At 39.2% G+C, this 24,786-nt stretch overlaps 1 protein-coding gene across 1 annotated transcript in view; it reads right to left on the minus strand.

The window, feature by feature from the left end:
• PIK3C2G (phosphatidylinositol-4-phosphate 3-kinase catalytic subunit type 2 gamma) overlaps positions 1-24,786 on the minus strand; it is a 188,095-nt gene that overhangs the window by 63,180 nt on the left and 100,129 nt on the right. Inside the window, 6 exon segments of the mRNA XM_068191915.1 lie at positions 4,586-4,755; positions 6,922-7,058; positions 9,427-9,556; positions 11,703-11,795; positions 14,694-14,801; positions 16,382-16,562. Of these exon segments, the coding sequence (XP_068048016.1) occupies positions 4,586-4,755; positions 6,922-7,058; positions 9,427-9,556; positions 11,703-11,795; positions 14,694-14,801; positions 16,382-16,562 (819 nt within the window).

Genomic DNA, 24,786 nt, shown 5'->3' on the forward strand with positions numbered 1-24,786 from the left:
GACCTATCATGTCAGAAAAATAAATATAAACTGCAGAGAATGAATTCTTAACACTGAAAATACCCACTGAAATCTTTCAACATCTAATGCAGGCTGGTACAAGTTTTCTGCACAAATTTAGAAAACAAAAAGTGGTTATGCTTTCAAGTTTTTACTTTCAAGTTTTTGACTTTACGTGAGCACTCTAAATAAAGTTTTAAAAGAGTAAAAAGCAAAAAGTAAAATGTGTTATTCTCAAATTCTTCCTTCTTCCTCATTTTTCCTTTTTTTAAGAATAAAGAGAACAAACCTTGATACAATACAATCAAAAAATGCAGATAGAGCTTATTTTTCCATGTCCATATGCCAACATTTCTGTTTTAGGAAGAAATACCTGAAATTTTTTTTTTTTTAATCAGCACTTCTAGTGAGACATTAACACACATTTTAGGTTGTTAACACTAAAAATGAAACATCTTACATTTAAAATAAAAAGAGGCACTACATTTCTATATACTCAGATGTTCTGAAATCCTTCTCAATATAATAAAATACCAACCCAGGAAGAAAGTGTGGGAAACATAATTTTCCCATATTTTTGGAACTTCCCTAATAACTGGAATTTCCCAAAGGAATAGTTAGGCTGCCTGTAGTAATTAACTTTGTAGAAGAAAACCAGCTTAGCAGATTTAAATTCTGGGAAAGCCATGCCAAGAGCCAGGATTAGTTTGGCAAAGAGACAGGAGGGTCTCTGTGATTCAGATCAGGGAAATGAAAAGGCCAGTGAGTGCTGGAGGTAATCAGGATGAGTGGATATTTAAGGAAAAGAATGGACACTGGTGTTGTCAAAAGGTGGATCTGCAGTGTGCCATGAGCTGCACCACTTTGTGTCCTGCCACCAAGGCTCACACTGCACATCACTGACAGGAAAAGGAGAGATGACAGAGCTGGGAGTGCCTGGGAGAGGGGAGGATGTGACTGACTGCTGAATTTTGGATTAGTTCAGTTAGCACAGGATTTAAATAAATTTCTTGCTGCTAAATTCACCGAGGAAGGAACGTTCAACAGGAGCTGGTCAGCACTGAAAGGAAGGAAACAAAGGTGAGCGAAGCGTGGCAGGTAAAACAATGAGCCAGGCACCTTCTTCCAAACCACTTGATCAGGACTGCTCAGTCCTGGCTGATAATCTGGATAGCATTACAGCTCTTTACGTGTGAGTGGGTCTGAGATGATTACCACAGGACACTCAATAGATGAAGAATAAAGCAGTTATATGAAGAAATTAAAGATGAACAATTTCTTTGTACAGTTTGAAGTGTGCTGCAGACTTGCCTGTTCTGGGGGAATGTAGGGTCAAAAGTGGAGTCTGGGTTAGAGAATGAAAGGAGCATTTTATTACTGCTAGCAGAAGGTGTCGTTCAGAGTGATTAAAAAAATAGAAAGATAAGAAAATGAAATCTCATGGTTCAGTAGGAAAGTTCCCCATGGGACTTTGGGAACAACTCTTCTGCCAAGCTCTCTGTTATTATGCTCTTGGTTAGACAGATCATAAGTCTTCCTCCAACACTCCTGAATTATTAGCTCTAGATGATGCCTCAGGTTTTAGCTTTTATATTTTTCAGATTCTGTGCTGCTTTAGTGTGCAGTTCTGAGCTTCATATTAGGAGATGGTGAGCTCTCTGCACAGAGCAGGGAGACAAAACAATTCCTGCTCCAGCTGGGCACCAAGGACAAATGATCCAAATCTCAAGCCCAGGAGCACAAACAACGTGGGCTGGAGAGAGAAAAACAAGCAGGATGGGACTGTATGGGCTAAAGCTGGAATGGGACAATGAACTCCAATGTGCCAATGGAGCAGAGCTGATCACAGTGAGAGCCCCCGGGAGCGCTCGTGCATTTTGGGACCATTTGGGTTCATCTTGGGTGCAGCCCTGGCTGGGCTCTGGTGCTGCCCAAGGTGGAGCCATGGAGGAGATCCTTTTAACAAATCCCTGCTTTATTCTGTAACTCTGTCCTAGGTCAGCCTTCACAAGGCATCATAGATCCAATGAAAGATTGGTTATTAGCACTATTTAAAGTATTTTCTGCACTGTGAAGGCACATACAGAAAGCAAGTTCTAATTCCTCTTCCCTCTTATATCAAGAAAAACTGATTTTTGTCTTGGAACCAAAACTGAGCAGATTTATTGGATGTCATTTAAAGATGAGAGCAGGAAGTAGAAAAGTTTACTAATCACCTTTTTATGGTCTTCAGTCAGGAATGCCAAAGTGAGCATGACGGATAAATCATGTCAGCTCCACCAGGCTCTCTGGAGACTCATACTGGGGGTGGCAGAAGAGCTGCAGCCCAAGTGTGAGCCCCTGGGCTGCCAAAGCACTCCTGGCACTTCACTTCCCACCTGCAGGATGGTGCACAGGACCTATCCTCAGGAAGTTTTATGAGGAATTAGATTTTTGTAATGGCAAAGAGCACTCCCTGACAGCAGGAAATGGACAGCTGTGGCAATCAGCTTGCAAAGCTCTGTAAGGATTGACTGTTTTACACACTTTGGGCAGGGACTCCTTGTCTGGAACCCTTCATTGATCTGCATAGATTTCATTTTACACTCACACACAGAAAAGGTTTGTATGATGTGTGTAAACCCCAAGTAGAGGGATTTGCATCAGATGCTTGGCATTCTTTAAAGCTCCTATAGACCCCCAGAAATACATGTAACAGATATACCCAAGGGTCAGCACTAATAATTGTGAGGTTTGGCACCATTGTGCTGCTGTTTTTTCAGTGTCATTTTAGAGTATGATACAGAGCTGTTAAAGAAACCACAGGCCAAAGCTGCTTCAGGACTTGCCTTGTGGGAATGAGTAGATACAACTAGCTCTGAGAGCTTCAAATTTTGAGAGAACCTGAATTTGTGACCTGTAAAAATGTGATATCCCTGTGTTACAAATGATATATTGCATTTCATGGAGGTGCATGCAACTAATAAAAACAATAGTCATTAATACTGCATCACTAAAACATTAATACTGGATCTGCTCAGTTTCACGTGGGCTTGAGGAAAACAATGATTATCCCGTGGTGTTTGCAACCTGCTCTTAGGTAGGAGACCCAATTTTCCTAAGGATTCATGAAGGCAGTCCATGAATGGGGGTCCTATAGGTGTGATTTTAGTGATTTTATTCTGTAGTTTAAAAGCAACATGCTGCACTGAGAAATGGGAAAAGAGGCTGATGTTTGTGGAAGTAACTATATTTTAAGTTTTCATAGATTTAATAGGTGTAGCATAACTGAGCTGTAAAACAGCACCAATTTTTTTTATTATTGCTATTACATAATTTAAATTTTGTTGTTGGGTCCCTTCTTATACTTTCTTCATCCTGCTGTTCACTCAAACAGGTAATTTTTTGTTTATGTAAAATTACTACTCAAGGAAATTCCTGCTAGGTTCCAACAGGAGTTTTGCTGTAGAGAAGGATGCAGCACTTGACAAGGAGTGTGCCTGAGTATGCTTTTATTACTCTGCTCTGCTTTATTCTTTCCACTGCAAATAAGGAGGGTTAAGGGTGCATGTCTTGAATGACGGATGATAATTCTAAGCATTGCAACTAAATCTTTTGACTGCCTGACTTAGAAGTACTTATTATCCTCATCAGCTTCCCTCATATCAATACTCCCATGCTGTTATGTCTGTCTAACACACTGAGATAGTCTGGAGCAGGCAAAGGCCAGCTTAACCAAAAAAAAAAAAAAAAAAAAAAAAAAAAAAGAAAAAAATGGTAAGAAAATTATCTCAAACTTACTTCTGATACTTATTCTGGAAATTTTCAGAAAACATGGATGAAAGACATACACACATTACTTATGTTGTCACTAAAAGGGGTCATTCTTTACTTGCTATAACATCTCCTTTGTGTTTTGGACATACTGGCATTATCTTATCCTTATTCCACTTCAATTCAATCCTTCATAAAATGTTCACATTAGGAACTCGGATACATGATCACACTGTTTGATTTATCCTCAGCATCACAGAGGTCCATCACACCTACAAAAGGCAACCAGATATTTGCAAAGCAACCCCTGAGCTCACCCCTGAGTGTGGTTTGATGTGGAACTTCAAAAGATAACAAAAAAGTTTGCAAATTTACCCACGCAGGCATAATTTAATTATTCTCCATGTCCATTTGGAAAATTTGGTTCCTTCTGGGAATATGGGAAGAAAGTTGTCAATTAGACAGATATATGGACTTGGATCCATTTTAGGAACCCTCCTCTGTTAGGGAAAAAAAAAGCAACGGACATCAGAATTCTTCTATTCTGGTCACTACTGAGCTACACCATTCAAATTCCTGACCAAACAAGGAATTACATTTTTCTTTTACACTGAAAAGGGACCTCCAACATCTTTTAATCCTCTTTCAGTCATTCCTGCACTTTTTAGAAGTTTCAAGAAACAACAAGAACATGTTGTTTTGGAAAATACAGGAAGAAAACTAAAAGAAAGCATAATCTTGTTTGTATTGTTTTTTTTAATGGGAGCTGACAAGGCTGTGAAATTTCAGACCACTGCTTTGGAGTTTGCTGTGTGTTACTATAAATACCAACCTTCTTATGCTTCCAAACATCTGTGCATGACCCAAAAATCTTCCAAAATCTATGTGGAACATGTGTCCAGCTTTTGTCAGCATTATGTTGTCACTGTGTCGATCACAGACTCCCAGGATGAAGGTAACAACACACCAGCCAGCACAGGAATAAAAGAAATTCCTTATGGCCTAGTGAGTAAAACAAAAGCTCTTACATGAAATATCCAGATATATTTGTGATAAAGAATAAAAATTCTTTTTTAAAACAATAAAATATTTTTTAATATAAAAATAAAAGAATAATTTATTTTTAAAAAATGTCATTTTACAAATGCTATGCTTGTTGGTAACCTGTTAAAACTGTTTAACCTATTAAAATTTTACCAGGCAATTTTGAAAAGAGATTCATGAGACAGGTCTGAGTAGGAATGGTATAGGGATGGCACTCAAACCTTTCAAAGTTACAGAACAAGAGCAATTTTATGCATGAGGCTTCCACCTCATGTTCCAAAGATACCTGCCAGTCTACAGAAAACTTTAAGGCAAAAGTTGCTTAAGGAAAAAAAGCTTCTTGGCAGGAAGTTGATATTTTCTGCTCAGCGTTCTGCAGGCATATTGCAAAAACAACTGTTGGGAAATTCTTTGCAAATGCACAAATTTAACTTACATTTGCTTTGTAAAGGGTGCAGGCTGTTCTACATCCACTGCACTGTTTTGTACCTACATGGATTTTTTTTTTCCTCCAGAACTCATTTCATATCTCATGAATGCAAATCACAATGTACACAATGTAACACAGAAACCCAACCCATCCTTATCTGGATCTTAATGTTTTTTGGACAAAACCTACACTAGCCAAGGCAAATGATTATTTAGGCTTTCAGGAATTCCCTGTAGATGCAAGATGCCACCTGCAACAGCAAAACTTAGGCCACACTCAAGAGTTGGCTGAATTTTATGTCTAACTGTGCTACTTACTCACTTTGATGACCTTGGATAAAACACTTAAGCTTTCTGTGATTTTGTTCACCCAACTGTAAAATGAGGATATTAAAGCTTGTTCTGCACCAGTTTTCTGAGCACCTTAGATCCAGTACTGTATGGGCAAAAAATTATGAAGAACTAAAAAAGAGAAAGGTTCGTTCACCAGCAAGCACAAGGGGAATGCATAGTAGTTATTTTATGCATTTCCTATGTAATCAGATCTGACTGCATTTTATATACTTAAAAAAAATGGAAGAAACTGGGTAGGAATTTGTTTTAGAATATTCCACATGAATGGTATTGTTTACAAACAGCAGCAGCAGCAAGAAATCAAATTTTCACTCAATAACTAGCAGTGTCTCACTTTTGAATTGAAATGTTGTCTACACTTCGACCATAAAACCGTTAACACACAAACTTGTAAAAAAAAAACATTTTACACAGATTGCTCCTGTTTAATAGAAGCAAATTATATAGGAGGAATTAAAGTGCTCATAGTCAAAATGTGGATGAGAAAAGGCCTATGGAATAATTACAAAATTACTAAACTTTACCAAACATATTTATAATACACATCTACTAACAAACTGCTATAAAAGCATTTCATTCTCAGAGTGCTAAATACTCAAAGCGCTCCTTTAAATTTAAAATTCTGGCCCCTAATTTATCATTTGCATGGAAAAAGGATTATAAAAACTGTCCTAGAAACACAAAAATTGAAATTTTTTTCAGGGGCCTCAGAACATGCTCACCCAATAAGGAATTTACAGAAAGAAAGGGATGGATAGAAAGTTTTCCTTGGAAAACCTTTGCTTCTAGAAATAAAATTTACAATGTTTTGGCTCATGCAGAACATCTAGTTTCATAAAATCAGATGCCTACAATGAGATCCCATGAGAACAAGTGATAGGAAAAGCATGAGTCACATTTTGACTGTGACTAGGTGGTTTTGCTAAAACAGCTTTCTGCAACTCTAGGTATTGGCCTGGTCCTTCCTAAATACAGGAAATGTGCCAGGACTTTATATGGTTTATACAAAATAAAGAATTTAAAGAGATGACCTAAAAAATAATTTTTTTTTTTCCTGAGTTCAAGACAATTTCTATTTCAATTTCTCTTCACTTTGCAACTAAATTTCAAAACATCTCTATGACACACGTTTATAGGAAACGTAATAGCATGCACCTGATAAAAAGCAATATTTCCTTAGCTAGAGAGTGGCATTGAAGTGGATTCCCTGGTTTCTCTGCATGAGACTTGTTTGTCTCGTGTCTGAGCCACTCGTTTTTGCTGCCTGCTGCAATTTGGTTCTTTTTTCTTTTCCCCCATGGCATAGCATGAAATGTGTAATAAACTTCATTATGATGTTACCTCTTGGTAACTTGATTCCAGAGGATGGTGATGGTGAAACCATTTTTTAATTGTGTTTTCTTTCAGTGGTCCTATCAGCCCAGACTCCCTGTGGATCTTCGCTAGTGTGGTAGCATCTGGCACCATCTGTACCAGTCCTAATCAGATGGAAAAGAGTTTGCATGAGAAATCCTCAACTTAAAAAAAAACCACAGGGAGACAATGCATATTGCCTGTAGTTTGATCATTCCACGCAGAAAAAAAAAAACAACCAAAAAAACCATGAAGTTAAAAGCTAAAAATAAACAAGTAAAATAAATAACTTAACAATAAACAATAAATAAATAAGTTAAAAACCTACAAATAAGTTAAAATAAATAAATAGATAAAATATAAATAATAAATAAGTTAAAAGCTAAAAAGAGCTAAATAAATAAATACGTAAGATAAAAGCTGAAAAAATAATGAATGCAGCACAAAATATAGAACAACATGGTTTTACTCTTGCTCTTTGGAAATAAGAAATAAATGGCACTGAGTGGAAAGGAGCAGATCTGTGAAGGAGAAATAAAATCATCAATAACAATATTGTGGCTATAACTGCCTCAATGTACCAACAAGGTGAACAATTTAGTGAGATTCAAAGTGGGTAGAATATGCACAAAACTAAAACAATTAATAAGTAGGATCTGATATTTACTATTTTATATAAATATTATATACCTTGTATAATATATATAACATATATGTTATATTATATATAACATATTATATAATATATTATATATTATACTTTACAATATATATTATATATATCCTTTATATAGTATATATATTATGTATGTTATATAGTATATATTATAGATCAAAAATATAAACCATACATAATATATACAAATATATATAAAAAATAAAATATATATTTCTATATACTGGTTCACACGTATTTATTGTCTCGAAAGGTGCAGAAATTGTTCTGGACTATAAGATGCTGATCACAGCGTGGAGAAAGGCTACTGGGTAGTTCAGAAATTCAGTGACACTGATCCAGAATGTCACAAACTGGGACTCAGAGTTGCAGAGAGGGAAGCCAAGCATTTTGCCATGCTTCACTTGAACCCTCTGTCTCCACTGTGTGCACTTAATTCCTTTTTTTGCTCCTGAGACCTGCCTTTCCAGCCTTCTGTGCCTGTCCCCACGTGTGGTCCCCTGGCATGTCATCCTGCTACTCTGCAGTTCAGGGAGGGCTTTCCCTAAGAATCTGACTTGCTGACAGGCTCCTCTACTTCACCATGCCTGGAAAGTGGGATTCTACCAACGCTTTATTCAGGTCTCACTGAGTTTCAGTGAAAAATGATTTCTGTCTTTGCACGACCATGAAATTACCATCTCCCACCCGCCTTGTGTGGGAAAGGTGGCCATGGAGGAAGTCATTAACCTAGGACTTGGAAAAACTGGGTAAAACCTCCCTAAGCACGTGTCCTGTGTGACCACAGGCATGTCACTTGTCCTTTAGCCTTAATTATTAACTGCAAATCAATTATCTTAACGCTGATGTAAACTGGTAAGGAAAGACATCTGGAAAAACTGTGAGGCACTGAGGGGTTTTTGCTGCTGTGATGCTGGAAGGAAGAGACTGTCAGGGAGAGAACATTATTTGCAGATGATCCCTGTATCTCTCTTGGCAAACATCAAATTAAGCAGTAGTATATAGAAGAGTCCATATATAATGTCATGTCCAGAAATAGTATTCTTGTATTATCTGCCTTTGAAGCAGAAGCTTTCAAGCTTTGATTCCCATCCCACAAAGAAGGGAGGAGATTTTTCCAGGTCACCACCACCACATGCCTTGTGCCTGAACTCATCTATACTTTTCTCTTATTTCCTTTAGATCGTTCCTCCACTCTCATGTTCACTTTGTGGCTCAGAAAGCAACGATTTTCTTTTAATTTTTCTATTTCAATAGCTTTTGTACAGCAGGTAATCTGGATGCATCAGCCTTCTATTTGAGCTAGGATTATTTCCAGTAGAAGATTTGGTCAGGGAAATATAGGCAGCTTACTGCTGTCAGCAGATTTCTACAGCAAGCAATTGGTATCCCTGCTACAGCTCTGCTACAACAACCATAAAAGAGAGAAATTGAGCTTTCAGATGAGTCAGGCCTGCCCTAAGCAACATAAATCACAAGAATAATATTTCAAAATCAACAGCACAAAGCTGTCATCACTTGTCTGCAGGTACTTTGTGTAGCCACATGCATCTAGGCTCATTTAAGCATTGATGTAGGACTACACTGGATTTAAACTTCAGTAGCTATGGCAAATTTTCTCCAAAGCCCTCTTTTCGATATGTGAATTTAAGAATGTTTTGCAGGCTGACAGTGTGGAAGCTTTTGGAAAATTCTAGCCTAAGTAGCTACAAAATCCAATGAGTTCTAGAGAGGCAGAATAAATGAATTTTATATTCCACTGTTTACATGAAATATGAATAATGTAATGTAGGTTCCTTTTGTAATTTAAGACTGACCTTGTCCTTTCCCTGTAGATAAACACCTGTAAATGATCATTTGCATATCCAGTCCCTCTTGAAGCCAAATGCTGTCCATCAGGCGAATAATTTGCAGAACCAACATATCTTGACGTAGATCATCACCTATCTGTGAAAAATGCACATGAAATTCAGTTTTCTTCTTCAATACCAGACAGAAATAATGCCCTATTTAACTGAGACTTTTTTTGCCCACCACAGCAGCAGCATTCATTTCAGTAACTCTGTCTTGTTTTCCTTCAAAGTTCCCACTTAGCTCTCTGTGTCAGGAGAGGACAGAGTAGATGGCACACACAGCCAGGGACAGCTCTGGCAGCCACTGAGATGCTGACAAATGATCCCTGCTTAACTGTGGCCTTTCTGCTTATTATTCCTAGGTAATTATTAGAGTTTGAAAATTTAATCTGGAGGTAGGATCCTAATTTAGTTACATTTTAAAGTCTACTTAATTCTAGATCCCCCTGCACAAATGACAGCGTTTGTCTCACATTAAGCCTCACAACTTGGTATTTGCGAGGGAATTTTATCACAAATTTACATTTTATCCATAATGTGATTCATATTCAGTTCCAAGCAGTGATGCAGGGATGACCCCTCTCCCCATGGAGTTAGTCAAACAATAATCTCAGTGAAATGGGGCTTTAATTGTAGCCACAAGAATTAATGAAGAGATTATTTTCAACCATGGCTGAGTAAATGGCCTGTGAAAACAACAACCCTCATTTTTTGCTTCCCCCCATCCCACTCCATGTAAAATACATAACTTTTACTGGTATTTTAAGTGCTTTATTCTTTCATTACATTCTTTTTACACAAGCATTCCAATCTACAGACATTTAATACTGCCAGGAAATAAGTACTTGAGGATCATAAACTCATCTTAAAAAGGCAACATATCTGAATTATTTTTCTCTCATTGAAAGGTAATCTTGACTCCAGTTAATTCTTCTTAGTATCGAAAAATGTAAAAATATCTTATTCTCTCCACTTATCTTCCCTCACATATACAGTGGGAAGACAATTTAGTAAGATACCCTTATCATTCATTGTGCTTATCATTTTTGTATGAGTTATCTGTCATGAATAAGCAATGGAACTATAGTACAAGGAAAAGTTATTTTAACACAAAGTTTTGCTGACAGGAGAAGGTGACAGCAGCTAAAATACTTCTACAGCAACTGGACAATGAGTGGCTTGCTAAACATTACTAGGTAGGAAAAAAATTGTTTGAGTAGAGCCAATGCAATTGTTTAAAATACCCAAGAGCAGGTGTTTGCTCAAGTAGGCAGGAACCTGCTACTTAATATTGATTCTCAGATGAAACAGCACATGAACCAGGTTTCTAAATGTTCAGAAAAATTTAGAATTGTTAATTTCTCCCCTTCTCCTGGAAGGCTTTCTTCTATTTCTGAGAATCACAGCTGCTCTAAAGGGCAAGTTAATTTAAGACAGCGTAGAATCTTTTTTTTTTTTTTTAATTTATTTATATAATTTTTTTAGGTTTCTCATTTGGAAAATGATTCTGCAAAATACCTAAGAATAATGCCATTGACAACCAACAATTTTGTATCCATCAGCAATTTTATGAACTTGTGTTCTTCTCTAAAACCAATACCCACTTTTATGGAAGACTTTTGCTCTTTTGAAAGAGAACTAACTTAAAAATTGTCTTTTGTGGATGGACTGTTCTGAACTCTGAAGCTTTTCTAGGTGACAACTGCAAAATAAAGCAGAGTTTATTTTGAGTCAGTTCCTCCAAGTCACTCCAATGAGACAGAGCTCCTCTGCTGTCTCCTCCAGGTCCATCTTCCTCAGCCCATTCCCCCACGCTGGCTGATAGGGGCAGAATTAGGTTTGTGTGGCAAGTGGAGCCTCCAACACTCCAGTATTTTGATTTTTTAGAGATATATGGATGAGGCTGAGGGTTCAGTCACTCTGATCTATCTCTTCTCTGAGACCTGCCCTCGTTAACAAACTAGGTTTAAAAGATGAACTTTATATTCTAGCCTGGTAGTCTTCACTAAGGGAAAAAACTGCCATAATTTGTTTGACTCTCTGCTGATGAAACAGGTGACACTTCAGTGTATTGCCTCAACGTGTTTCATTAAGAGTTCTAGTGTCAAAAATGATAGGGATAAACAAGCAGCAGAGCTAAATCAACTATTTTCAGACTCAAGGTTTAAAACATAAATTAGGTGAATTTTAAATGATTATTTTCCATACCAGAAGACCTGAGGATCAGAGGAAGAACATACCTTAAAAATAACATTGATGTTTCCACTTGGAGCGTTCGCATTGATGAAGGAGATTTTTAATGGAAAGGCATTGGATGTAAAATAAGAACATGACTGCAGGGGAAAGAGAGATGAGACAGAAGAACAACAGTGTCACATATACAAAACACCAGGCCAATACAATACCTCTGGAAAAGATTCCAGTTTAAAACACTGCTCAGTAGCCGTGGCAGCAAAAATAAATAATTCTTGATATTATTGACTGTTTTGTTGGGTCTGAAAAACAAGAAAGTCTTGTCCCCAGACAACTTGCTTCACCTAAATATCAGGCCATATGAACAGATAATATTTTATGTACTAATTGTTTTTTCATTTTCACCCAGGCCTATCAACAATAAGCTTTGCCTGGAACTGGGTGGATGAATTATGTAAGACTGATCAAATGAGTTTTAAAGCATTGAAATGCCTTTTGTCCCATTTTTTTCTGAAATAACCCAATCAGACATGGAAGCAAAGAACCTGCCAGTTTCTTTGATTACCTCAGTCTGGCTGAGGATACAGGAAATTTTGAAAATCATGCTCTATTTTATGTGGAATTTATCCTAATTAAGCACAAACTCTGACTTTCATGCTCTACAGCTCCTTCTACCTGAAGATCTCAAAGGGCTTCAAAAAGCATTAATGAGCCAAGCGCTGCAAATCCTGTGAGAGTTTAGGGTGGAATTATTACCCTCATTAAAAACATCCAAAGAAAGGTGGTGGGGAAACCCCTCACAACCAGCTAGAGACAATGGTAAATTAATGGCCTGGTTTCTGGAAATAATGAGCACCCCACAAGAGCTGCTGCTGTCCTCACAGGGTGCAGTGTAAGGGAGGCTCATTTCAGCTCCACCAGACACAGCCGTCTGCTGCTTTTTCATCTGAACACCTCAAAGCATGGCACGAGCATGCAGATACTGTCTCAGCCACAGCAGTCCTCTGGGATGGGCCAGAGCCATTATCAGCAATGAGATCCTGACCCCCCGACCATTGAAATGATTCCATTTCAATCAGAATGTTGCCAATTGAAATGTCTCAGTGAGTGCTTGAAAGGTTCCTGTGGGATGATGCAACTCTGATAGAGCTGGGAGCGGGGCTTGCTACTGATGGAATCAATAGATGACACCAAAATGAATTAAATTTAGGTAATTATAAGCACTTAAAAGTTCTAATTTGCATGATTATACTGACATACAGTCCAATCAAGAAACTACATGTATTTATAGAAAGATAATGGCCTATAATGATATAAGAAAAATGAAAAAAACCCAAAAAACTAAACGAAAAAAACCTCTTCAGATATTATATTCAAACATTTTTGTATCTGTCCAGCCAAGCTAGTGCAGCATAAATAGCATGACTTAATGGTGAGATACCTTTCCATTAGTCATTATTTCCAAAAGCCTGAAAGCAGAGAGAAGCAGCAGGCTTCAAATCCTTCTGACTTGTATCACACACACTTCTCCCAAGCCTGTGGGGTGCTGGAAGACCTCAGTCCTCAGCCAGATCAAGGCTGAATAGCAATTACTTGGAGAAACAGAGGTCAGAGGCAATTGAAGGGATCAGCACCTCTTAGAATCGGGTCTACTATGGATAATGAGCCAGAGAACAAAAATAGAGCACAAATTGCTGTAATTAGGCAGTTATAACTGGTAATATATATGACTGTTCAGGTTTTTCTTTTTCTTCATGCTGGATACATTTTCCTTCTCCAGATATAAATCAGCTTGCTCTTGGCATTATGCTGTTTATGAAAATATTTCTGAACGATGAATACCTGAATCTTAGTACTGCAGTCAAAGTCAAGTCAAGTAACACTGAAGAGCATTGCTGTTTCCTTTTTCCTTAAGTCATTTTTAATAGGGGCCGTAGATACAGATAAGCTGGTGTGAATATTTAACATTTTACCAATTCTCAGTCTGCTCAGCAGAGAGCTGGCTCCAGACTTTTTGCTGCTCCCATACCTGACATGGGAGAGTCTTGGATGGGAAAAACACCAAGGGCTACCTGCTGGGAACCAGGTCCCTGCTCCCAGGTGTCCTTGCCAATGCCAACACTACGGCAGGGCAGCTGAGCTGGGAATGGGCAGCTCAGAGTTGAAATCTCTGGCTGCTGTTACACACACGCAGCAGCCGCCCCACCCATCCTGTCGCCTCTGCCTCAAGCAAAGGCAAAGGTTTGAAGGAGATTAGGCTGGGTGAGAATCGACCAGATGATTTCTTCTCTGTGGTAACCCAGGGCACTGGGAGTATTTCTCTGTCTGCTCTGGGCTGCCCTGACCCCCAGGGGAGCACTGACTTTGACCCTCATTCATGGAGAAAACTTCCAAAGCCTCAAGGTAAACTAGAAACCACAAAAGTGTGAAATAGATTGTAGAGAGGAGTTTAGTATGTCACACGGGTGAGAAATTTAGGTTTTGGGATTTTCAGTATGTTATAGATGGGTTCAAGATGTACAGGGTGTTGTCTCGAGTTCATTTTACTTCCTTCTTCCTTCGTCTTCTTGGGTTTGGGTGGTATCTTGTAATTGGGTAGAAAAATCCGCATTGTGGGTCTTTAGGAGTCAGTTATTGGGTTAGAAAGGAAAATAATTTAGGCGCCACTTCTTAATTGGGTAGCTTAGTTTTTGATTAGACTTAAAAGGCCTTGTAACAAGAGATTGTTGGCCACTTTTGTGCTGTTTTTCCTGCACGAAGAGTCTGGTGCAGACGGCGTGCTGAAGTTTTGATAAGTTAACAATAAACAGAAGCTGAAGACAGAAAAAGTCCAATGCGTCTCTCGTTCCTGAGACAGAACTGCTCCAGGAGGGTCTCCCCTGCCAGGGGAACCTCAGGGAGTTGCTCAGCTTGAGGCCCACAGCCTCATAATTCTCCATATCACTACGATCATTTCCTGATCATCTCAATGCAGCCATTCTCTCCTTCTCCCCTCTAGACCACAAACCAAAATTGAAAATGCAATGGATCACACTTACATCTGCCTCTATGCCTTGCACAACAAGCGCGGGGTTCAAGGGGAGCCGGCAGAGCTTCACCTCCTGGAAGAACTGCTGGAGTCTGCTGAGCTCCACGTCCAACACGTCCTGCAGCACGTGAACCATTATGGCAGCATAAAAGAACACAAAAGCAGCTTATTATTTATTTCTTTCTTTTGTATTTTTTTTTTTACTGTCTTTCTGTACTTTAAACAAGCAATGCAATTTCCAGAGCTGGCAGCATCCGTGTGGCCTTACAACAGCTAATGAGGTTACACTGGGGTATTAAAAATAAGAGCTGTAATTTTACTCCACATTGATGCCTTTTCTGCCTAGATGTGCTACCAGCTCATACTGCCCTGTAGCTTCAGATGGAAAGAGTCTGTTTCCAACAGCATGGAGTGATAGGACAAGGGAGAGTGGCTTCAAATTGAAGGAGGGTGGGTTTAGATTGGATATCAGAAAAAATCTCTACCTGTGAAACCAGGCTGGATGGAGCCACCTGGTCTGGTGGAAGGTGTCCCTGCCCATTGCTGGGGGTTGGAACTGGATGACTTTTAAGGTCCCTTCCAGCCCAAACCATTCTGTGATTCCATGATTCAACACCCTTCATTAGGGGTCAATTAGCCCCATATTGCTCTGCTGTATCTCATGGGCTTTTTTGCCTTTCCTAAGACCTTCCCTATTTATTGCTTGTTACCTCAACACTGATGTCCCTTGCCTAACTCTGTTAACTGCAAGGTTTGGGAGCTTCTCAGTATCATAGTAACTGCAGCCTTGAGATTAATCTCTAAAATCTGAATTATGCATCAGTGATGTATAATGCATTAATACTATTTCTTCTCCTTTGCATGGATTTTCCTTTTGCAAATATTTTTGTCTTTTTACTTCCATGTTTGCTTTGCTGCTCTCAGTAGCAGCACTAAGAGTTTTCTGAGAAACCCTTTGGAAATCTTTGAATCCCTAACAAGGCAGAAAGATTCATGATATCGTTCATGATAACCAGCAGTGGCAGGTATGTTTTTATTTGGCTCTCTGCTCTACCTTGCTGAGGTTTCAACAAGAAGCAGTTTTACACACCAGGTAAGTAACAGCAGCTGTCCTGGAAAATTAACAGTTCTGAACTGGAAATGTACCTATGCAACATAAAAGCTGCACCCAATGGAGAAGACAACTGCAAGTTTCTACTGCCAGGGAGGCATCTCTGCAGATATGTGTTCAGTGTGCATTGATGAGAGCTGTATTTGAGATATTAGCTACCTTCCACTCTGCTTGTCTTTGCTAAGAAATGAGGATGTGTCCAGCCTGCCAAGAACAGCTCCTAGTAAAGCTTTCAAGAAATGCTGCAGCTCTACATGAGTCAAATATTTTGGGATGAGGTGCTGAATGTGAGCAGTCCTCTCAGTGAAATGATAATCAGCCTTGTTGCCATTATTTCTGACCACCTCCAAGTCCATTTGAGAAACCACTGAGGAGGGAATTTAAATGGATGAAAAGATTTGCAGACCTCAAGAGTAATAGTGATGAGATCTGTGTTACCTGTTTTCAGAACAGAAAAATATTCATAAAGTTTAGTTAAGTCTTTGGTTCATTTATGTAAAGGGTATTAAAAGAAAGCGGTGTTACCTTAGAAAAAATAAAACTCCGTACAGAAACTTAGATGGAAGGAGCAGTATTTTTAAACAAACCTTTCTTTTTGGGTCACTGGCAGCTTTCACTTTTGTGGCAATGTCTTCCAGAATTCTGATGAGTTTTTCTTCCTTAGAAAACTCATTGTTCAGGGTCTGTCCAGCACAGAATTGGAGAGCAGCCAGAAGTTTCTTATACCACATTCTGAAATGAACTTCATTCTGAGCATTCTTCAGCAGCCTGAAGGAAGGAGGGAGAAAAAAAAAATCTGTGTATCTAAAAATGAATTTTATTATATATCAGTTCTAGCAGGAACAATAAACTCCAGACTAATATACATTTGGTCACTTTGGGCAGCAGAGAATGAAAAAAAATGTTATTGCTTGTAGGCTATGAGACACAAGTCCCATTTGTAACTAATGAGATTCCAAATGTGTTGAATAAACAGAAAACTGTCATTTCTTATTGTCATATATAGTGCAATGCTTATATTGCTTCTTATTTCTGCAAGAAAAGTTAACAAAGTGAAAAGGAGTTGCATTTTTGAAGGCCAGTCTTAAATATATATTCCTAAATATTTTTTTTCTCCTGCCAGTTCATTTATACAAGCAAGCATTTATACAAGCAAGCAGCTAGGAGGTGCATTTAAAGACTGTTTAGTCTCAGATCAATTCTAGACTTTCACTATTTTAAGCTGAGGAGACATTTCTGAAATTGGCTATACTGCTAAAAAGAGTGAAATCAGCCCATTTTATTCCCTTCTTTACTGGTAAGTGCTGGTCTAAAGCAAAACTCAGCTTTTAGTTCTTCTGAAGCCTGCAAAAGCTTTGGAACTGGAGTTACTGCCAACATAAAATCAGAAACAAAACCAAACCCATACTCTCTTTAATAATAATCACCATGCAGTCTTCTCTAATTACACAGTTTTTTGGGTCAGGAAAGCTGGGGAGTTTAGAGGGTTTTGTTTAGTTAATCAAATTGATCATTGGGAGATTTTTTTCCTTATGTGGGCCAGAGGTTTTGTACACAGTTTGATTTATTTTTGTAAGTGTATGTGGAATCACCAGCTCAATCCTGTTGTTAACATCTTGGGATTTCCCCCTGCCTGAAGGGCTGGTGAACTGCTCTTTGCTTTTGTGTGAACTCTCCCCCTCACAGCTTCACCCTTAAGAACATCTAAAACAAACTCCTTATAAATGTCTGAATCTTAATGCGGCTTTCCCGACCTAAAAAAATAATGCTACTTTTCACAGGACAGAAATCAGAGAAGCTCTTGACTTTCAAGGCCCATCACATGACTGAATATGTGACACATGAATATGCCACATCACAAAAAGCAAGAACAAGAAATGATTTGAAGCACTGCTATTTAAGGGTGAAAAACCTATAATTTCTACAGACACTTCAACTCCTTCAAATTGTATACAAGGCATTGCAGTATTGCTACTGCAGGACATGACTCTTTTGGTGATGAGAGACCTTTCATGAAGCAATGATTTTTCTAGGTCCTCTTTTCCTATATAATTCAAGGCAGACAATATCACCTACTGGTTTCTGAAAACCCTTCCCAGCCACACAAAACCTCTGAACACCTGAGGATTTGAAAATCCTTAAAGAATGAGTGGTGTTTCTATCAGAAATGCCTAGACATGAAAGGGAAGCGATATGAGAAGTTTATCATCAACACTCTCTGGAGAAGTCTGAAATGACTTTTTTTTTTCCACTGTAGACTAGTAGAAACAAATAATCACTTTTTAGATTTGAAGGAAATACAAGTTGTCATTGCAGTGGAAGGCAAACCCGAGCACAAAGAGGCTGTTGTGTTCTTCCCCTGAATCTTTCACAAACAGAGGAAGGCTGAGAGCACATGTTCACCTGGCAGTGGATAAACATATTCCTGCACATTTCCATCAGAGTAAGTCCAAGATTCCACAGGATTCATCTGCTTAAATGTCAATAGCTCATGCCATTTCAGATATCCTAGGAAATCCACTTCCTCCAGCTGCTGCCTTGGGAAGGTATGGGTTCCCTAGAGGCAACATCTCATGTGTGCCACTGCCATGTAGATGCCTCGAATTCCCTGTGCTGTCTAAAATAAGCTGTGTTTAGGGCACTGTATCACATTCTGCAGTGGCCTTTCAGCTCAGCTGTAGGCAAACAAGACTATTTAAAACAAGAACATGTTCAGTCCACTTCAACAGCAAGTCAGGAAGAGGCTTGGTGATTATCCTTTAAATAAAAGCATCACTGGTACAGTCCAAATTGTCATGTGGGCAGGAATTTTAGTCTATCAAAGCAAAGCCCAGCTCAGTCTCAGTCCAGTCAAACAGTGCATTTTTCTTGGCACACAGTCAGATTGAACTTCTTCACTTCTGTTCTGCAAATTCAAATGCAAGACAGATCCCTGTGATCCCTAAACGATCCCTGTGATATTTGTTTTGAACTGGACGTGTAATGCTGGTGCACAGCCTTGTCTGCACTAAGACTTGCACTGGAATCAGCTCCTGAGTATTGTATTCATTCACCTACTCCGTTTTTAGTAGTGCATATTTTGGGAATCCATAAAGGCTACCTCTTCACATTCGAGATGGCCCTTAATCCTCTCAGATATACAGAACATTAAACCAGCTTTTATTTCCCTAAAATGAAAAGCTTAGGATTTCACATACAGCAAGCAAAATAGCAAAACCAAAACGGTTCACTATTTTAAACAGAGCTACTCCCTGCATAACACAGATCAACGTGGAAGATCCATTTTTTGATTATTCTCGTGGCTGAGTGTTTACAGAAAATAAGCTTAGACACAGAGAGGCTATAACAATTTCTTTTTCCTTTCTGAGTGAGCTGTGGTGAAAAATCAAGACCCCACAATTCCTATAAAGATTTGGAGGCATGGTATGTTCATCCAGTGCTGGATGCATGTGAGGGATCTTTCCCTTCAAAGGAAATGCGTGCCCCTGAAAACGCCTGATCCTTTTTTATTACTCTAGCTAATTTACATATTTATAGAATTTCACAATAGGTTCATGCATATTCATTATGTGGATTTCACGTTACACTTACAGCTAGTTACACTTGTACTCAGTTTTTGTCAGAAAGTACAGAGAGAACTCCTGGGTCACTCTGCGCTGTTTCAAGCTCCGAGGAGTCTTTCATATCTCTTATCTCTTTAGCTTGGAAATTTGCATTCTTTCTCCTTAGCTGGGGCAGTTTTGCTAGTGCTGCAGTCACCAGACTAAACAGCATATTTTACTTATGTTAGCAAGCTCAAAGAGGCACATTTCACCTAAATGCAAATGGATTTCTACCTGGTTAAATTTTTACTCTGTCTCATGAGAAAGGAGTATGGGCCAGATTCAGAGAACTTATGCATAAGGTGTACATGAGGACAGGGGACCTATGTGCAGGCATGCTCCTAAAAGCCTGCAGACCTTCCTTTGCAAAATGATTTTGACTGTCTGGCTCTGACTTCTACATTCATTCTATAAAAGTGGTCCCAAAGGACAACTTTTAATGTGATGGCTCATTGTAGGCTCTCCTGAAATGTTTGTCCAACAAATGAACAAATATGTTGTTGCAGTTCTGTCCTCCCAGCTTGCTGGCACACACATCTTCACCCTGCCATGGTGAGAACTCAGCAGAGATAGGAAAACCTGCAGCTTCTGAAGTTGTGAGATGGGGAAGTGCTCAAGACACTAGTGAAATTTTCAAGTTAGAACAGGATGCCTAGCTGTGACAGAGGAAGACAAAACTGGAATGGTTTAAAACCCAAGGCTGCCAGTAAAGAAGCATGTGAAGTTGTTTTTTCCTGATAATTTTCAGAGGATTCTGCAAGACAGAACTCGGTACAAAAGCCTGGCTTTATGCCAGGCCTAGATGGAGCATCTTTCTCCTAACAACAGAGAGGCTTCCTTACTCTTCAGGTTCTCTGATTTGGGACAAACACCCTCGTTCTCAGCAAGGCTTGATGAACTCAGACACTGTCCCCAGGTCACTTTTGTGAAATAGTACAGAAGGAAGTTGACCTGAAGTCTGGGAATGGAGTAAGTCACATACAGGGGTGCCTTGAAAGACGCCTCTGCCTTCTGCAAGCAGCTGCTTCTCCTCTCTGCACACACCGGCTCCATGCCTGCAAGGTGGCTCCAGCCCCATTTCCTGGCACTCACAGCTGCAGGCGTGTGTGTGTGTGTGTGTTCCCTGCACGTAGAAATGCAAGAGTGCTGAGAGATTTTTGCCACAGGGAAGAAAGGAAGGTGGAATTGAGTCAGGCTGCTGTGTCAGAGAAGGACAACCAGGGCTAAACCTAGCAGATATAGAGAAAAGGGTAATTAAGGAGGAAAAAAAAAAGAAAAAACAAAAGGAGGAGAAAAAAGGAAGTAGATTGGATGGGTCTTGGTGGAAAAACAGGTGAGCTGGCCTCGTTCTCCCTCTGTGGTGCTGGAAGACAGGGAAGCTGACACAGTCTGCTCTCTGAGTAGGATTTGGCAGACTAATGAAAGAGTGAGGTGGCTCAGACAACTCTGCTGCTTGAACATCTGTTCCTTGTCTCCTTCAGAAAAGGGAGCAGGGTGCACCTGAAAGCGATGCCTGACAGGATAGATGAGCTCACAGGTAGCCTGTCAAACCACTTGGTACCAAAAAAAAACCCAACCCCAAGGAGAAAAGGCCAGGATTTGCTGTATCTTACTGCAGGTTTAGCCCCTACCTGTTACAAAGGAGCAGGGCAGTTTGACTGGGTTATTTAGACATCATATCAGGAGAGTCACCCTGGTTGATTTGTTTCCAGGTGCATTTCTGGGATTTATTACACAGAAGTGGTGCCTACCAGCACACACTCTGTACACTCTGCAAAAAGTTTTTGGAATTCAGAGACACACCATGAAAACAAGGTGCCTTAGGGTTGTAAGGTGAGTGCTCAGGTACCTTTTATTGTTCCATTTTTGGTAATCCTGAACACAGAATGCTTTGTTTTGAAGGTGCATTTCATATTTGCTCTCTGTTTTACTAAGTTGGAGGCAGGACAAATCACAGAAGAAGAAAACAATGGTACAAGACTACTGCTCATTATGGAAATAATTGTCTCAAAATTATTCTCTGCAGCCCTTCATATCAAAGATTAGCACACAAAAACACTTCCCTGCCACTGTACAGCTCCTATGTCTGAGGTTGCCATCTGTCTTAATTATCCTTAGACATCCTGCAAAACTCCTAATCTGTCCTTTGTGCTTTATTGTGCCATGGAGCTGTGGCACGCGCCCGAAGCTTTTAACCGTTTTCATTTTCTGCTCCTTAAAGAAAACATTTTACTGTTTGCATTCTTAAGCAAGAGGACAAGAACAGGGCTGGCTTGCCTGTAGGACTTCACTCAGGCTTTGCAGCTCCTTAAGTCTCAATGCAAGTTCCCCAGAGACACATGGATGACAGAGATGACAAAAATGTACAGCTGAATATTAAGGACTCCACCTACCCTGTGGCAGGTCATGAGGATGAGCAGGCAGCTGCTGCTTATTAATTAATTACTCAACTGCAAATAAAACCTCTCTTTGTTTTTTTTTATCTCCCCAGTAGTACACTGGACAACCAGTCCCAAACTGCTGCTATTAATTAATTACTCAGTTGCAAAGCCTCTCTTTTGCTTTTTAAACTTTTATCTCCCCAGTAGTACACTGGACAACCAGTCCCAAACTCTAGAAAGTACATAAATCTGTGTGATTTAGGTACTAGAAATCAAAGAAAGGGAAACAGAAACACAGAAAACCAGCACCACTGTGGGTAGAACTAGTGGGGCATTGCAGACAACAAAATAACAAACGTAAAAACAAACTAACAGGTGAGAAACACAAAACACCTGGCGTGTTAAGAGCAATACAATTTCTGCAGGGGAAAATGGGGAGCAAAGCCAATTAGGCAGAAGTTACCGTGCAAGAAGGGTGGAAGAGAAATTGCAATTCTCCCAAGTGACTGGAATACCCAGCATTTTCCATAGATTTACAGAAACATGGAGCAAGGACATCTACCTGACTGGAAGGATGAAGACTGAACTTCCTTTTGCTCTCTCTTTTCCTGACCAAGTACAAAGCCAGCAGAAAGGGAGAGGCACAAAAGGCGTAGCTCTGCTTCCTCTGCTGATCTTTCATCTTTATTTCTAGTCTAGAACAAGAAGAGAATGAAAGTTTATGTTTCCTGAGTAGACTGAGCGAAGTGCGTTACATTTTCTCTGAATATTTCAGAGAAATTCTGTTTCTCTGAATCTTTGTCACCATTAAGTCTCTAAGATGAAGAAACAGCAGCTGTTCAGTTGCTTGAAGCACCTGTCCACTTTTGCCTCTTCAGTCCTCTCACATGAGAAACCTGCAGCCAGTTCCACATGCTGCTTCTCATAAAACAGAGCTGCTTTTATAGACTCATTTTTCAAAGCATTACCCTTGAACAGAAAATAATTCTGCTTAAAATGAAATTTTGTTTTAACATACCACATGATTAATTTCCTTTTGTTTTTCTGAGTCTTTTTTTAATAGCATAGAACAGAAGTCTACCACTTGATCTCCCTTTGACAACAAAATATTGTTGCAGACATATAAAGTATGGGGGTTAGGCTTGAGAAACACAACATTGCCGTTATTTTCTAACCTCACAAAGTTCTTTATGAACAATACAACACAATCTGCATTCAGACAAATCACTTGATTCGGTAGATTCAATCAAGGCAGCTCCTCCCACTCCCACTGAATGCCTGAATTGTGGAATGCATGTCCTGCTGACTCACAAAAAAATTACCAGATCAATGAAAACAAAGGCTATGCCGGGAAGGTGCCAAACCCTGCTGAGGTTGCCTGGCAGAAAAATATTTTATTTGATATGTAATATAGTTAGCTGCACACACTTTGCATTAAGAAAATGAATGCCAGATAAAACCTGTGTTGTCTGGAGGAGAAAGAGCTTGAAAATGAAACAGAAATGAAATGAACCTTGAAAATGAACTGTATCAAGAATTAATTGAAAGTATAGTGGTGCACAGGTACCACTATCGCTACCAGAGATAGAAGCTGCTTGGCCTAAGGTTTAAGCAAGAAATAATCACCCCCATAAGGTCTTCTCCAATTTTTGAATGGACATGAAAACATCGATATAAGTGCTACAAGAATCATTCAAGTAAAAAGCAGTGCTAACAGTGTCTGTCTCTTTCTGTTCCAGTTGGTAAAAACAATTAAAATAAAAAAATTGTTAGCAAAGTGTGTCTTCTTCTAGTCTGCTCCTCTTCATTGGGTAGGACCTGAAAACAGACATTTATTAACACACTATCCCAAACAAAAAAAAAAATACCTCCAGCAGAACATCAACACAACAAAATTTAGTGGTAGTTTGTGTGCAGCAGTACTGATCTTAGATAACTTCAGAATCTCTGAGAAGGGTCTACCAAAGATCCCACCCTAATAAAACATCAATGAAAAGCCTTCACCCTGGAGTGTCATTAAATACTGAGGGTGTCTTAAGCTCAGACTTGAAACTGTAGGTCTGAATGGTTTTGAGTATTAATAAAAGAATATTAATATGCCTCTTTAAAGAGAGTGATTCAATCTCCTCTCCAAAAACTGCATTTGGAAACAAAAGAATATTCACAAAGGCACTGCACTTAATATCTTCATGAGCATTATCAATTGGACAGTATGACTTTCCACTCAACGAGAAACTTGGCATTCAAGTCTGGCATGAATTTTGGAAAGTCTGGTTCCATTTTTACCAGTGCCTTCTTCACAGGACTGAGTACGTCCCTGCCTGTGCTCTTTCCAAAACTGCAGATTTTCTCCTCAGAACAAATGACGTATTGTTGTCAGAATTTCATGCGCTATCTTACACCAGCATCAGCAAAGCCTGAAATCGTCCAACAATCTGTCACTGTGAGAGTTCAGAGTAAATTCATGCAGAGGAACTGAAATGCACCATTCATTCCAGGCATAACAGAAATTGTTGTGTTCTCCCCAGTGGGGGGCTGCACTGGGAGCGAACAGGGAATGGGATTAGATGGGATAATCACCACTAAAATAAGCAGACCCAATGGCTTTATTGGGATGCTGTCCAATATGCCAGCAATTAATTGAATACAGGAGGTGACTAAGCTACTCTACTTTCAAACTACATAAATAAAATGCAAAATTAATTCAGACGAAGCAGTCCATGAGAGCCAATGGACTTGCAAAGCTTTGTACAGTTTCTGAATTTAGGCCACAGTTATCACAGCAATACACTGAGGAGAAACTGAAAATGTTTTTTCTCCAACTGCCTATTGTTTGTGCAGTTTATGTCTATCAAAATGGCTTTGGATAGCATCTGTGGTTCCCATTAGCTTCACAGCTGAACAGAAAAAAAATCCCTCATAACACTATAAAACACAATGTAAGACACAGAACTAATTCTGAATGGTTCTGCATGCACTGGGCAATCCAAACGTACTCAAAATTGCAGA

The sequence above is a fragment of the Anomalospiza imberbis genome, chromosome 5, assembly GCF_031753505.1.
Source record: "Anomalospiza imberbis isolate Cuckoo-Finch-1a 21T00152 chromosome 5, ASM3175350v1, whole genome shotgun sequence".
NCBI classification, from domain to species: Eukaryota; Metazoa; Chordata; class Aves; order Passeriformes; family Viduidae; genus Anomalospiza; species Anomalospiza imberbis.